Genomic DNA, 16,397 nt, shown 5'->3' with positions numbered 1-16,397 from the left:
CCTAAAAGTCACGTTTTTGCTGCTCAAGTCACATTTTTATATTATTGTATTGTATGGGTAGGTAAATCGATTTTGTTAGAAGAAATTCAGAAAATAATATATTTCACAAAAAATCTACTAACCTTTTATGATGTTTCCTCAAAAGGAAAAAACGGAACCCTTATAGGATCACTCGTGCGTCTGTCTGTCTGTCCGTCTGTCACAGCCTATTTTTACGGAAACTACTGGACCAATTAAGTTGAAATTTAGTACAAATTGGTGGAAATTAGTGACCCAAAGACGGACATGTAAGTCATGTAACGTAAACAAATGAATATTAAGCATGGGGGCTACTTTTGGGGGGTCAATGAGAAAGTTAAAAAATTAAGATTTTCAATAACCCAATCAAATTAGAAAAATCTGCGGAAATAATTCGTGTAATAGTTTTGAAAATTGGTACAGGTATACCTTGTGGTGTCCAGATAAACATACTAAAAGTCCTCGAGGGTAGGGGGTGTGCTGAGAGTGCAGGGAGGGTTAAAGGTACCTTTTTTCTTCTTTTTGCTCATATCTCGAATATATGTACAAATAGCATTATAATTACTTCGGACAAAAATTTTATCATACAACAATTTCCTACAAATTTGGTTATGTTTATTTTTACTTTACGATCAATACTTTAGGAGCTTCAGGCTGTTAAAGTTAAATTAGAGCTAAAAAAAAAACCGGCTTAGAGCATGTCGGACCATGCTCAGTGTAGAGTTCCGTAGTTACCCGTCTGTCAAAATAGACTATTCGCAAAAACTCTAAAACAGCTATACCGATTAGGTTCGCTATATTTTTCCTTGAAAGTCTTTACTAAGCTATGTTTTTATGATTTTTTCATATTTTTTGGACCCATGGTTCAAAAGTTAGGGGAACTAAAGGGGAAAACACAACTTTTTTGCTTTCAGATTATTTCCGAAAATATTAAGTTGATCAAAAAATGGTTCTTGAAGACCCGTATACGTTTTAAAAGACCTATCTAACGACATCCCGCACTATAGGGTGGAAGCGAAAAAATATTCATCCCCACTTTAATGTAGGGCAGCCACCATAAAAAAATATATTTTTCTAGTTTCTATTATTAAATTTGGCTTGACTATATAAATTTGTTACACTGACAAAGTCGTAAAATATAAACTAGAAAAAATATTTTTTTAGGGTAACTCCCATACATTAAGGTGGGATGATTTTTTTTCTCGCTTTAACCCTATAGTGTGGGGTGTCTTGGATAGGTCTTTTAAAATGAATAAGGGTCTTTAAGGACCACTTTTGATCAACTTAATATTTTCAGAAATAATCGATCTGAAAGAAAAAAAGTTGTGTTTTCCACTTTAGTTCCCCTAGCATTTTAACCATGGCTCCAAAAAATATTTAAAAAATTGTGAAAGTAAAACTTAGTAAAAACTTTCAAGGAAAAATATAGCGAACCTAATCGGTTTAGCAGTTTTTGAGTTTTTGCAAATAGTCTATTTTGACGGACGGGTAACTACGGAACCCTACACTGAGCATTGCCGGCATGCTCTTGGCCGGTTTTTTTTAAATATTATATGAGCAGGTCGATTAGCTTGCTTATCCTAAACAATTTTTTTTTATTTATGATGAACAATTACGAAAAAACGACGTTTTCTTAAACCGTCTATTTTTTATCTCTTATTTAACTTTAACAGCCTGTAGCTCCTAAAGTATTGATCACAGAGTAAAAATGAACATAACCAAATTTGTAGAAAATATTGTGATAAAACTTTTGTCTGAAGTAATTACAAATGCTATTCGTACAGATATTCAAGATATGAGGTTAAAAGAAATGAATCATACACTAAAAAAAAATAACTACTACTATCAAACTAAATGACACCGTCATGTCAAGGTAACAAGTCTCATCTTGCCACGACTATTATAATAAACATGATGGTGGATGTAACGTCAAGGTGTCAGTGCAAGTGTCAACTTGGGTGCGTTCACCGCGTTCCTAAATAATATAAATTGCAGAACTAAACTTGTCCAAAATTCGACTAGCTTAAAAGTCACAAAAATTGCCTCAAGATCGTAAGTCACGCACATGTCACACGAGAAGGCCAAAAGTCACGAAAAATGTGACTTTTGTGACCATCTGGCAACACTGGTTTTGTTGGAATGACTCAGATTTTATTATTATTTTGATGAAATTTTCCGCAGTACCCCCAACTCAATGAACTGCCATGACATGAACTAACTTTTTTTTAATGAAGCACAGACAGAGACCTCAGAGTATCTGCTAATAGTAGAAGAGTCGACCGCAAATTTTCTAACCGACTTGATACCACGATGAAATGCACAATGGTTTCCCATAAAAGTGATGCTAAGACCGAATTCGATAGTCTGCCACGGCGGAACTTGCCGAAAGTACGAAAAAGAAGGCCACTTCCGGTGCGAAAAAAGGGGGCTGATTTAACCCATCTGATACCGAAATAATAGTTATGGCAGCAGTTAGAAATTTACATGTAGACACAGAAAAGCGAAGTCTGCCAGTATTTTTTTTGCCGGAAGTGCTTGGCAGACGCTCTCAAAGGTGGCCACCAGGACCCCTAATTTAACCCATCTGATACCACCATGAAACCAATTCCAGTCGGTAGGTATGAACCCTCATGTCAGGAATATATAAGTCTGCCAAGGCTTTTCCTGCCGAAACACCTTGGCAGACGAGATTATGTGAGCAAGGTAACCATCGGTTACCTTACACTAACCCATCTGATACCACCATGAAACCAATTCCAGTCGGTAGGTATGAACCCCCATTTTAGGAATATATAAATCTGCCATGATTTTTCCTGCCGAAACACCTTGGCAGACGAGATTATAAGCAAGATGACCATCGGTTACCGTACACTAACCCATCTGATACCACGATGAAACCAATTCCAGTCGGTAGGTATGAACCCTCATTTCAGGAATATATAAGTCTGCCGGGGCTTTTCCTGCCGAAACACCTTGGCAGACGAGATTATATTAGCAAGGTGTACATCAGTTACCCTACATCAACCCATCTGATACCACCATGAAACCAATTCCAGTCGGTAGGTATGAACCCCCATTTCAGGAATATATAAGTCTGCCAAGGCTTTTCCTGCCGAAACACCTTGGCAGACGAGATTATAAGCAAGATGACCATCGGTTACCGTACACTAACCCATCTGATACCACCATGAAACCAATTCCAGTCGGTAAGTATGAACCCTCATTTCAGGAATATATAAGTCTGCCAAGGCCTTTCCTGCCGAAACACCTTGGCAGACGAGATTATGTTACCAAGATGTACATCAGTTACATGAAACCAATTCCAGTCAGTAGGTATGGACCCGCATTTCAGAAATATATAAGTCTGCCAAGGCAAGGTCTTACCCATCTGATACCTTGTTTGACAAGTCCAGTCTGCCAAGTCAAGTCTGCCAAGGCCTTGGCAGACTTATATATTTCTGAAATGCGGGTCCATACCTACTGACTGGAATTGGTTTCATGTAACTGATGTACATCTTGGTAACATAATCTCGTCTGCCAAGGTGTTTCGGCAGGAAAGGCCTTGGCAGACTTATATATTCCTGAAATGAGGGTTCATACCTGCCGACTGGAATTGGTTTCATGGTGGTATCAGATGGGTTAGTGTACGGTAACCGATGGTCATCTTGCTTATAATCTCGTCTGCCAAGGTTTTTCGGCAGGAAAAGCCTTGGCAGACTTATATATTCCTGAAATGGGGGTTCATACCTACCGACTGGAATTGGTTTCATGGTGGTATCAGATGGGTTGATGTAGGGTAACTGATGTACACCTTGCTAACATAATCTCGTCTGCCAAGGTGTTTCGGCAGGAAAAGCCCTGGCAGACTTCTATATTCTTGAAATGAGTGTTTATACCTACCGACTGGAATTGGTTTCATCGTGGTATCAGATGGGTTAGTGTACGGTAACCGATGGTCATCTTGCTTATAATTTCGTCTGCCAAGGTGTTTCGGCAGGAAAAACCATGGCAGTCTTATATATTCCTAAAATGGGGGTTTATACCTACCGACTGGAATTGGTTTCATGGTGGTATCAGATGGGTTAGTGTAGGGTAACCGATGGTTACCTTGCTCACATAATCTCGTCTGCCAAGGTGTTTCGGCAGGAAAAGCCTTGGCAGACTTATATATTCCTGACATGAGGGTTCATACCTACCGACTGAAATTGGTTTCATGGTGGTATCAGATGGGTTAAATTAGGGGTCCTGGTGGCCACCTTTGAGAGCGTCTGCCAAGCACTTCCGGCAAAAAAAATACTGGCAGATTTCGCTTTTCTGTGCCTACATGTAAATTTCTAACTGCTGCCATAACTATTATTTCGGTATCAGATGGGTTAAATCAGCCCCCTTTTTTCGCACCGGAAGTGGCCTTCTTTTTCGTACTTTCGGCAAGTTCCGCCGTGGCAGACTATCGAATTCGGACTTAGTATCACTTTTATGGGAAACCATTGTGCATTTCATCGTGGTATCAAGTCGGTTAGAAAATTTGCGGCCAGCTCTTCTACTATAAATGTGTATCTTCGAATCGGTAAGAATAAATCAAACTGTCCTGTTTACAATAACTTTTAACATGTTTTCATGATGAGTTTGTCTTAAAATTGTCCTGTAGATTTATTTTTTTGTTGGGAGTTCCCTCTGTCAACAACCTGTCCTGCAGTTTGGCAGAAGAAAAAATCTGTACAAATTGGGTTTATTTCGCCTGAATAAATGTTGTTTTTTTTTTTTAGTTACCGTTGAAGGTTAAAAGGAAAGCGGTTAAAATTTTCGCCTGCACGTGTATAAATAACTTTATAACCGGAACAATAAAGGGCATCACTACTTAATTTGACATACGTCACGTTTGACATTGACATTTGTTAAATATTGCGATTGTTTCGCGGTTGTGTGCGCTGTGCGCTATCAATTCATTTCACAGTTTTAACATGTTTAAATAAATTATTTATCCTCTGAAATCAACCAATTTGTATTTTTATTTCCTTCAATCACATACATGAGCACGTAACAATGGCTACTTCAACAATATTGCGCGTAAAACGTCGGCTTGAGGACAATCCGCAGGATGCCTTGGTTCTCATGTGCAAGCGCATGAAAACAGATGCTGAAGAGGTTTCACCATCGCTGTTCGTGTTTAGGGGCACAGTTGACAATCAGGTAATGTAATCAGTCAAATAACAAGGAGCTTGTTAATGGTGATATGGGACAGTTTTGTGGAACATACAAATAACCTTGTATTTTTGAAGATGAAGTCATACTCATAGCCCGGCTTTTCGGGGGCAAGAACTTAATAGTGCTAGTGATTAATTAAATATCAACTTAAGTGTTATTATCTATAGCAAGAATTTTCTAAATCATAATAACAAATGTTAAACATCAAACCAAATTGTCAAAATAAGTTATATTAGAGCAATATTAGTTTATCATCATGTATGAGGCGTTATCATTATTTCTTGTATTTTTTTATAGGAAACTGCAAATGTTAAAGATATAGTACCAAAAGCAGATGTAAAATTGAAATCTACACACAATGTCAGCGATATTATTGACAAACTCCGAAAAGAAAGACAGGTGGTCTCATCTGAAAACAGGTATGTATGGTAACATCACTAATAAATGCAGACTAAATGTGCCATTCTCAACTAAAAGGGTACATATTGTTGGTAGTCAATAAGGCACTATTTCCATATAGCTTCAATTTGAAATGAACCTTATCAACAATCAACAATGTGGTACCTTTTGGTTGAAAAGGACACAAATGAACTGGAAGGCAGTGCTGCTTTCCAATTTTTTTATAACTTCATCTAATATAGACTCTGACACAAGAGGCACTGAAGGAGGCCTACACCCAAAGGGTAGAAAAGGCTAAAGAGAGAGAGAGACTCTGACAATGCTAACATTGCACAAACTTGGCAGTAAGAATGCAAATGGGTGCATTCTTACTCCCTATAAACTCCATACTTGACGTAGCATTCGGCACTTCAAAACTTAGCATGGTCCGACTAGCATTCTCATTTTTGTAACTGATTTTATTCCTAACTGTTCCTACTATTTGTCTACTATTTTAGACTACTTAACACACTCTTAACAGTTCCTGTGGGTCTAAAATTGCCAGTCAAAAACAAGCTTTTAAAGTTTTAAATCAAGATTTGGTATTTTTATTCTGTTTGCTGACTTGAAATAGCTTGAAATGGATGTAATTTAGGGAAACCCATAAAAATCTGTCGATAAAGTTTAAACTTTCTGTCAAAATGACAAGTCATTTGTTGAAATAACAAATTTTTGAGGATGGATCCTTTTCCAAAACCATGTCTGTAGACTCTGTAGTAAGTAGTAAGTGAGGTGTATGACGAATATTAGATACCATATTTCCTAATTTAAAAATATGATATCTAACATTCATCATATAACATTATTTTCTTCATGTATATTTCAGATATGAAGTGGTAAACTGCCACCGAGGCCTGAAAGAAGCCTCGGACGAGTTTGACCTGGTCGACCTGGAACAGAAGGACCAGAAGGCGGACGAGCAGTATGCTTATGATCTGTACACCGCTGCCAAGCAGGACTTTGATATATCCATGTTGGATAATTTAGTCAGGTAACACTTATTTGGTACCATCGCCACAGATTAATAAATAGTTACTACGTAACAGATACTTCATTCCCAAACAAAAGCAAAAATACCTACGCTATAATAGCCTACAGAACCTTAATAATAATACCTGCTGCTCAGGACAAGAAGAAATGTACCATAATTACGCGCACAAAGAGTCGAGACTGTGTTGCCCGCCGTTCGAGTCACGTGCCAACGCGTCATCGTAAGAATGCGCTAGGGTTGTAGCTACCCTACCTATGATGATTATTGTAATACAACGAATGTTGCGAATCAAATATGTTTTAGTTTTAATATAATGATTTATAAATTTTTCACTTCTCGGAATTCTCCGTTATTAAAATTTAATAAGTAGTCGAAAATATCCTAAATCGCGTAAATAATTTTAATAAATATTCAGGAGCAAAGCAACGGACAATCAACGGTTTTTAAAAGTAATACGGTGCTACCAGGCCGATTAATTATTACGTCGTCAAAGTTATTTAAAAATACTTTTTCTAACCCTTCAATATAATTATTAAACTTTCAGGTGGGACCTTTAGCCCGCCATAAAAAGATGATTTTTTATTATAGGCTTTTTCCTTTGTTTTTTTTACTTTTTCACCCATCTACTGCACAATAATTACGTGGTTTCGGCATTTCGAAGCATAAGCGCGGGAAACGCGCGGTGCAATGCGGTGCGAGCGCTGAGGCGAGCGTTCGGCGGCCCTCTGTCGGTTGTATCGTCGACGATACGCCGAGCGGTAGGCATATAGCGCGTGGCCTTGAGCGTGTGACGGAGGCCTGCCATCGCTCACACTCTTAACTATCCATCGGTGGACCGTATGCCTTTTATAATAAGGTCCACCGATGGACAGTTAAGAGTGTTGCTGTTTGTATAATATTTTTATAGCCTTTACTACATTTTTGGTATTCTTTAAATAATACAATTATGTTTGTTAGTCTTAAACTTTAGCGGCCCACCATCGAAAGCCAAAAAAAATTGGCAGTCAAATTCGAATAAAACGGTATTACAAAAAATATAATTCAATTTCTTTCTTGTTAGAAACAAGCAATTCTGTTTAATTTTATAGTGATTCAAATTTCATTGGATGTAATTTGTTTCATTAGCCCGTCCCTAGACCTTGACCTTGATAGACCTTGGGACATTATAAAATTCTTGAGTTCAGTTTGCAATCAAACATTTACAAAAATTAAACATTATTTTGTAAACCTTATTTTTCAAATTACAGTATAGAACACTACGAAACAGACTTAATATTCGGCACATACCGTGACAACGGCGAGCAGTCGTCGGACGACGCGGACGACGACGACGACTCCAACGACGAGAACAACTGGCGGAACGACTATCCGGACGAGGAGGATGGGGACAGTAGTATTGATGAGGAGGATATGGTGCGTGCTGTGGAGAGGTGCGGGATAGGTATGTTATCTTAGATATAAGTCGATTATCTGTGACAGTCCTCGGACGACGACTCCAACGACGAGAACAACTGGCGGAACGACTATCCCGACGAGGACGATGGGGACAGTAGTATTGATGAGGAGGATATGGTGCGCGCTGTGGAGAGGTGCGGCATAGGTATGTTGCATGCTTTTGGAGCCATGTACAGACATTTATATGCCTTGAGCATTCCTAGACCATGGTGCCCAGAGATAGAGGCACCTCTCTGTAGTCATCCATTGGTTTTGACTGACTTCCGAGATTTTGGTGCTTGTCGAATAGGGTTGTTGATGCAACTGCTTTATTTGCTTATTGGTTAATTCGGCCCTGTGTTCTATTGGCTGTGTGCGCAATAGTGGCGCTCGCCTAGCGCCTAGCCGCTTCTCGCACATATTTGACAGGCAGATGTCATATAACACTTTAAACTCTCGCGTTTTGTACACATATTTAATTACACAAACGGGTCTACCGCGATATAATTTCATTGTTTTTTTTACCTTTAATTCCGACGTTTCAGCTGAGTTGCACCAGCTGTGGTCACGGAAAGACTGACGTCCCAACAAATATCGTCGGAATTAAAGGTAAAAACAATGAAATTATATCGCGGTAGACCCGTTTGTGTAATTAAATAGGCAGATGTCATGTTGTGAGAAAATTTGGGTCCACGAAAAGCATATAACTCTCATAGCAGATTTTATTAAGCATTATTAAGTTTTAATTCAGATGAATCAGGTCTCAATCAATTTGTTTATGTGGCCGAGCTACTTAAAAAATGTCAAAAACTTGAAATACGAGAAAACCGAAGCCAAGTTTTTTTTTAATTACTTGTTTACAGAATCTGACCTGTCAAGTGACGCCGGTGAAGACCGCATTTACGATGGTCCCCCAGACATAAGCAACGAAGATGTGCTTCGGTACGGGGCGGCCTATGCGGCCTATAAGGCGCGCGTTTTGGCCGGAGCGGGGAAAGAACCAGGAAAGGAATTTGCCTACTGCACGGAAATTGACGTGAGTAGGGTAAAAAAAAATGACTATAAATTTGGAATTGAATTTCGATTGTTTTGCTGACTGACCCGATGGGGCGGCGTAGGCGGTCTATAAGGGCTATAAGGCGTGCGTTTTGGCCGCAACGGGGTAGCAACCAGGGAAGGAGTTTGCGTACTACAGGGTGGGTTTGACGCAAGTTCCAGGGGTGCCTGGGGAGTTGCTGGGTAAATTTGCCAGCCAAAAAAACGAGCAAGAGGCTTTAAATTTGGAATTTAATTTTGATTCGCTTTGATAACCTCAACCTTGTGACAATTTTATTATTTGGTATGGCTTCTCTGTAGGTAGTAATAATATTTCAATTACTTTCCAGCACTCATTATCTTGGGTGTAAGTTTCAATTGTTTTATTTAATGAACAATAGGTATAGTTTTTTGTTTTTGCTTTTAGTATGTCTTAAACAATGAGCGCCTTTCGCCATCAAACGTCACAGTTTGGCGAGGATTTCTGTTGTAAACACTTACAAGTATAGGTTGTTTTTATGAATAATAAATTAATAAATAAATAAAATGTTAGTACAATGTATATTGTTTTTTTTTACAGGATGTAGACGCGAGCCCGGGCTACAAGGATGACAGCGATGACGGTTTCTACTACGGCCAGGAGGAGGATTCCAAACAGTTTCGGGAGCAGTACTCCTCCGACGAGCCGGACTGAAGGTTGTGACTTGGGAGGTTAGCTGTAAGAGTCTTGTGAATATAAGCGTTTTGTTATACTTACGTGGTTTTATTTAGACCTAGGTCACTAGCCATGGGGCGACACAACTTGAAGTCCCTTTGCGTGCACGACCACAGATAAGAACTTTACTTGAATTTTGACAACCCTAAATAGCCGATAGGGATAGTGTAATACATATTAAATATATTAAAAAAAAGATAACTGACCCCCTTCATAGAAATTTGTTTGCAGGGGGGTTAACTATATCTGCTGCTGACTGTATTATTATTATATGCACTTGTTTTTTTAACGATTAGTGTTCATTTTTTTTTTGTTTAAGTGTTTGTCAAGTCTGTTTTTGAAACTATTCACTGAAGGAGCACATATCACTGTTTCTGGCAATTTATTCCACTCGCGTACGACGCGGTTTGATAGAAAGTGCTTCCTAGGATTGCTAGGATTATATGATTGTCTTAACTATGCCCCCTGTAGACTCGTTGATAATCTTAGAATTTTAGGAAGAGTAACTTAGTAAATGAGCGTTTTCCAAAAAAAAAAATTACATTTCATTCATGTCTTCAAAATATTGACTTCTTGGGCTCATTTTACTCAGAATCGTTTGTACATTCACGCCTCATACATGGAAAAACGTGTCCCATAATTTTGTATGAAAAAATATTTTTCCAGTGCGTCACGTTCATACAAATAAAAAAACTTTTCATACAAAAATGTGACGATCTGGAAAGGAAATCTTGGGACACATTTTTTCATATATGAGGCTTGAATGTACAAATGATTCTGAGTAAAATGAGCCCAAGAAGTCAATATTTTGAAGACATGAATGAATTGTAATTTTTTTTGGAAAACGCTCAAATACCATAAACTGTGGTTAGTGGCGTAGAGTGGGGTTAATTAACGATTTTTATAGTGCTAACAGACAGGCGTACCTGATCGCGACCTTGATCCTGTCAGCATATCCCTTTCTCACTTTCACCCATAGCTGCCTCGTTAACGGGCGTACGGCGAACCAACTTCCACTCAATCGAGCAGGCCTTAGACCGCGAATGCGCGTCAATGGAGTCATAAACGCCTAAAATCACGGTCCGGTACGCCCGTCTGTTAGTGTTTTAGATCAAGGTCTTAGGTTTTTTTAAGTCTGACAAAAAAGAGTAGAAATTAAAAAGTGGCAATACTGTAGACTGTAGTGTCGTCCCGTTTTCTCATATAAGTTGATTCGAAAAGGACGACGCTACAGTATTGCCACTTTTTAATATCTACTCTGTTTCGTCAGACTGTAATTAGTAATTAAGAGTTGAAAAGAAAACAAATCATTAATATGTGATAAATAATTTATTGTCTGGCGTATTTTACAATATCATTGTAGGCCTACTCAAGTTAATGATTCATAATTACACGTATTATCACTTTAGGGTGTTTCTACACACTCTTACACAAATATTTATCTTCCACAAACTTGAACATACTATTTAAATTTTAATACTTATTAGTCAATGGAGTCATAAACGCACGAAAATGCCGCTCCCATACAATCGAAATCACGCTCTCATTTTAAAATGACATGCTTAAATTACATGAAACCTGGTATGAACATTTATGTAAGTAAATAACATATTATTTGTCTTTTCTACTCGTCGACTTTAATGGTTGAATAAAGATTTCGTATACCAAACTGTCGCATCGCATACTTTTCACTATGGGCTCTCGACTCAACTATAATGACGTATAACGAAACGTTTTAGTCAACTGTTATGAATTCGATCAAAGTGTGGTCGCGATCAAGAGCAATAAACTAAAAGATAGAACAAAAGACATCAACGCGTTTCTATTTAAAGAATAAGAAGTGCGTTGATGTCTTTTGTACTATCTTTTTATTTACGGAGATACTTACCTAATTTTTTTAATTATTCAGGTTTTATAGTACATAAAGTATTATTTTAGTTGACTTGAAGAAAAGGTATTGTGTGCAATAGTGATATAATCAAGCTTCGACTGTCTCTCTCTCCCGTACCATACTTAGGCCACTCAGCAAGCTTCGTGGCCTAAACACGGTACTTGACTGAAAACCTCTTTACTGTTATATGACGATTGTATAAAATACTATTTATAAAGAAAACAGAGCGAGCGACCAATCCTAGTTAAATTTTAAGTTTGTGAAAGATAAATATTAATATAAAATCTCTATAGAACCACTCTTAATCAACATCTTAAGAATATCCTATAGCTAATAGAACTTATTTCACAATGACACTTAAAAAGCTATCCTATTGCAATGCCTCAAAGTCGAATTTTAATTACAAGTGGAATTGTGAAATAAATACATGTTTTAGTTTAAATACAGCTTACTTTCTGCTACCTTGTGTTTTGTCTGTGATTTAAAACTCAAAAAATAACAACAAAAACATTTGTGTCAAAGTCTAGTCAAAGGTCCTACTCTGTCGCTTGCCATAAGGACGAGATTTGCTTGTATCTTTATACGAATAACCTGTCAAAGCGTCTTTATGGCAAGCGGCAAAGTGGGGCGTTTTGTCGGCTGCGGACACATTGATTATGTTACTACAGTAAGGACTCTAAGCATGAGGAATTTCGCACATTGACTCGCCATTTCCTATTTTTATCGTAGGTGCATAATTTATATTGCTGCCTCGATCGCACAGTGGCATTGACCGCCGGCATCATCGGTGGGACAACAATACTTATGCTCTGATAGAGATGAGATGGGAAATGGCGGATTGATGTACCAAATTCTTAGTGCTTTGCGTCCTTACTTTACTTGTGGTAATACGGATTTTTGAGCTAGGTACCTATACTATAATGTGCCTATTTATATTCAATACATTGATTTTAACTAAAACTTTCTACCACAAACACAAGGTCCAGGTTTCAGTTATTCGAGATGTCTAAAGTTACAACTATTTCTGAGAACACAGATTATGGCACGTTATCAGATGCAATTCGTAACAATGTCATGATTTACGTTACTCTGTGACCACCGAAACACGTGAAAGTTAACCCTATGTCAACGTACATAAGGTTTTACAAACATGTTATAAATATGTGAACAGAGTATGTTTTGTAGATTTATAGCCGTAACACACTACCGCACCGCACCAAGGTCGCGGTGCGGTGCGGTAGTGTGTTGCGGCTATTAGACTTACTTGACTCAATTTTCTTTTCTTTAACCCTTTGACCGCCAAAGACGTGTCACACTTAAGTACGAATTTACAAGTGCGACAGAGAGGCAACACGTCGAACGTGGTTCGCGGTAGGCTTTCAGCTAAATATTAACGTTCGTGCATTCCGACAATCTTCACGATGTCTCACACGATAGGCTTGGCGTTCAAAGGGTTAATAAACATACATAAAGAAATATTGCGTACGTACACTCGTACAGTCAACAGTCAAAAATTGCTAAGCATGTGAGGCGTTCAAAATTATTTGAGCACAACTTTATTGTTAAGCGAGCAAGAGCGTGGTGTGCAGATAATTTTGACCAAAGTTAAAGCCGTAAAAGACTACCGCATCGCGACCTTCGTGCGGTCAAAATCTCTTTCTCGCTCTAACTTATAGCGGTGTCCTTAAAGCTCGTAGCGACCACCTTACACACTATCGATACGTGCAGTCTGTGATGGCTTTGACTTCTGCTGTTGACTGTAACGTGATTTTTACGATCCTAGACGGATTTGGATTTTATTTTGTCGAATGCACTGATGACATTAAATCCGAAAATATAAAAAAGTTTAATAGGTACGTCAAGCAAGAATACAACAATACAAACTGACTGTACTTATATCGATATAACGTCATTAATGATTGACATTCCAACTATATTGATGGAAGAATACGATTTATGACAACCATTTTATGCGGTTATGTTTAAATTAAAAAAATAAACGGTTACACTGTGTTGTTTACACAAATATTTTATGTCGTCTTACTGAAATTACCGTTATTTTCAATTTAAGCGTAACGATATAAATAACCTGGTTGATAACAACAAAGTAGACTAAATTCGGTTACAAGTAATTATGATAAAAAGTAATTAAACCGTACGTTACTAGCATGGGATGTCTCTTTCTATTTTTTTGACAGACAGACATACCATAATATTTTTAATTTTGTACAGAAGATTTGTCTTCTGCAGAATTAGATGACAACGGTAAGTTTTACATTTTACAACTGGCAACAGTATTATTAGCGAAATTAACCACCAATATTTCAAACTTCAAACATCTTTATTGCCATTATACATACAGGGTGGCTAAAAAATAACTGCATTCCCGTTGCCAGGGAGGTTGTGGGATTATACTGAGCAACTTTTACTATGGGACCAACCCCAAATTCGTGAAAAAAAATTTGGCTGTTTCATAAGCCCCCTTCACACTCGTGCGCGAATCGCGTCGCGAAGCCGCGAACGGAAGTGTGGGGTCGATTTCGCAGAGAAGAGAAGAGTCGATAAATGTATGGGATCCAATACATTCTACGCCTCTTCTCCTTCCGCACAGACTCTACGTTGATTATATAGTGGTGCTAGTAATCGTACGGCTCGTTTACCTTTTCAAAAACCAGAACTTAAACACATTTCGAGACAACACAGTGACAATTTACAATTCTAAAGATAAGTCTTGTGTTTATTATTCTATAACTATATTAGTGAGATAGCTATAAATGCATACGATACGCTAGCGATGCTTTGGCATTGACAAAACATGGTATTTATCTTAATTCCTTATTTATCCAAATGCTTTTTAATCTATTTCTGCGTGCAACGGAACGTCCCCTAAGTAAAAAGTAAGGCGTCATCTGCAATAATTTGTTACTCTTCGAAGGCCGCAAAAAATATGTGACACGCTCGTATGGCTCTACAAACAAGATCGTGTGAGATATTTTTGCGGCCTTCGTTGTGTAACATATTGTTGCAGGTGACTGTATGTTCCTAAACTGAAAAGGATAAAGTTGAGATTGTATCTTTAAAATGCTTTAAAAAGATACTTACAAATTACAGTATGAAATTTCGGCAAAAATGTGACGTAATGCATGAATTGTATGTCTATATTTTTACATAAAAATAATTCATCTCTTTAGCGCATGTTAGGGCAAATATGTTTATACATACTCCAAAAAGAGATTAACCTTTGATACTTATTTCGGAATAAAAGATAAAAGTAGCATATAAACGAGGCTCCCTTTTAGATGTCACGAATGTCAGAAACAATATAATGTAGTCAGCACAGAAATATAGATGGCTCTGATTTCAAAAACTGATGAGTAAGTTCGTTGCATGTAAAACAACTCGTGGTCTTTCTTGCAGTTTGCAAACTTACTAGAGCAAGAGGCAGCTATCCGTTAGAGTGAGATAAGTAGTAATACCTGCATCTATAAATTTTTAACGATAGAAGATATCTGCCTTCTGCTCTTGTAAGATTTCTTTGCTTAAGTATAGTTGTGTAAAATGTATGCCGTTCATGTCACATTTTTGGTGAAACCATTATAATATTTAGTTTACTGATAGCTATAGCACTGTATGTAATGTACCTGTATTGAGTACGACTTTAAATACTCAGGTTCATAATAATAATATTAAACAAAATTAACAACAAATTAAGAACAATTGCTTAGAACAAATGGTAATAAAATTTCGTTATGATGTAATAATATCTTTACACATACTTTAATATTTACAATTTGGTAGTTTTTAACGTTAACTAATACATACACGATTAACTTTAATTTTAAATAACAATAACAAAAAAACTATATATTGAGAGCTATTTACATAAGCCGTTATGTCCAATCAAATTAAATTCAAACCGTTAAATTTGGCGTTGATATGCAGTATAATATATCGATTATTTCAATTATTGCACATGATATAATATAGATCCAAAAGTTTTAGATACGATTTCACTTAATTTTATAACCAAGCGCAATCGAGTTGCAACTCTGGAGAGAAAGACGCTGATATAAGTTAAAAAAGATATAAGTACAAATTGAATTATCCCTTTAACATACAGTTGCGTCAAGAATGAGTCGCTACTCGATAATGACACTACATTAATTTTCAAAGACCTATCTATGACTGGTCTATTCTAATCCTGATAATCACCTCAATCCTCATTCTGAACGTTTCTAATTTCAAACGCAACATTCAAAGCACTTCGTTAACCCGCGCGGTTGGCAGCGCCGCCGGCACATTATTATTTGCCGCGGCATCCTGGTTATTTGCCGTGCAATAAAACTGCTTATGCGCCTTATAAGTGTTGACATATTTGAACGAAATATCGCAAGATTTGCAGTAGTTGGGTGTTTCTTCTTCTGTATCTGCCGGTTCTTTTTTGATGTCCACGGCGGGGATGGGGGAGGTTTCCTCTGTTTCTGGTTCGTCGGTGGCGTGGACTAGGCGGGCGTGGCGGACGACGTTGCCGCGGTAGGTGGAGGTGTAGGCGCACGAGCTGCAGCGGTGCACGCGCTCCCCTACGGCGGGGGCGGGGGAAGTGGTTTCGCGGCTGTCTTCTTCGACCACGCAGGCTATGTAGCTCTCTTCCTGGAATTTAAAATATACCA

General features: G+C 37.8%; 2 protein-coding genes across 5 annotated transcripts in view; one reads left to right on the top strand and one right to left on the bottom strand.

Annotated features, from left to right (window-relative positions):
* Positions 1-4,923: 4,923 nt before the first annotated feature.
* On the top strand, positions 4,924-9,873 carry LOC134790976 (probable RNA polymerase II nuclear localization protein SLC7A6OS). Of its 2 annotated transcripts, none has more exons than XM_063762012.1 (6): positions 4,924-5,208; positions 5,521-5,642; positions 6,488-6,652; positions 7,900-8,093; positions 8,950-9,122; positions 9,702-9,873. In XM_063762012.1, the coding sequence occupies exons 1-6, from the start codon at positions 5,062-5,064 to the stop codon at positions 9,813-9,815; spliced, it is 915 nt and encodes a 304-aa protein (XP_063618082.1). In that variant the 5' UTR covers positions 4,924-5,061; the 3' UTR covers positions 9,816-9,873. The 2 variants fall into 2 exon arrangements, with proteins under 2 accessions (XP_063618082.1, XP_063618083.1); XM_063762013.1 differs by having other exon boundaries at positions 8,950-9,126; positions 9,709-9,873.
* Positions 9,874-12,981: 3,108 nt separating this feature from the next.
* LOC134790918 (zinc finger protein ush) overlaps positions 12,982-16,397 on the bottom strand; it is a 281,118-nt gene continuing 277,702 nt past the window's right edge. For all 3 annotated transcript variants that reach the window (XM_063761924.1, XM_063761923.1, XM_063761925.1), the window contains exon 3: positions 12,982-16,377. In XM_063761924.1, the coding sequence (XP_063617994.1) occupies positions 15,982-16,377 (396 nt within the window). In that variant the 3' untranslated portion in view covers positions 12,982-15,981. The remainder of the gene's footprint in view (positions 16,378-16,397) is intronic.

The sequence above is a fragment of the Cydia splendana genome, chromosome 5 (genome assembly GCF_910591565.1).
Source record: "Cydia splendana chromosome 5, ilCydSple1.2, whole genome shotgun sequence".
NCBI classification, from domain to species: domain Eukaryota; kingdom Metazoa; phylum Arthropoda; class Insecta; order Lepidoptera; family Tortricidae; genus Cydia; species Cydia splendana.
The sequence above is the reverse complement of the archived record's forward strand: the minus strand, read 5'-3'. Positions and strand labels throughout refer to the sequence as shown.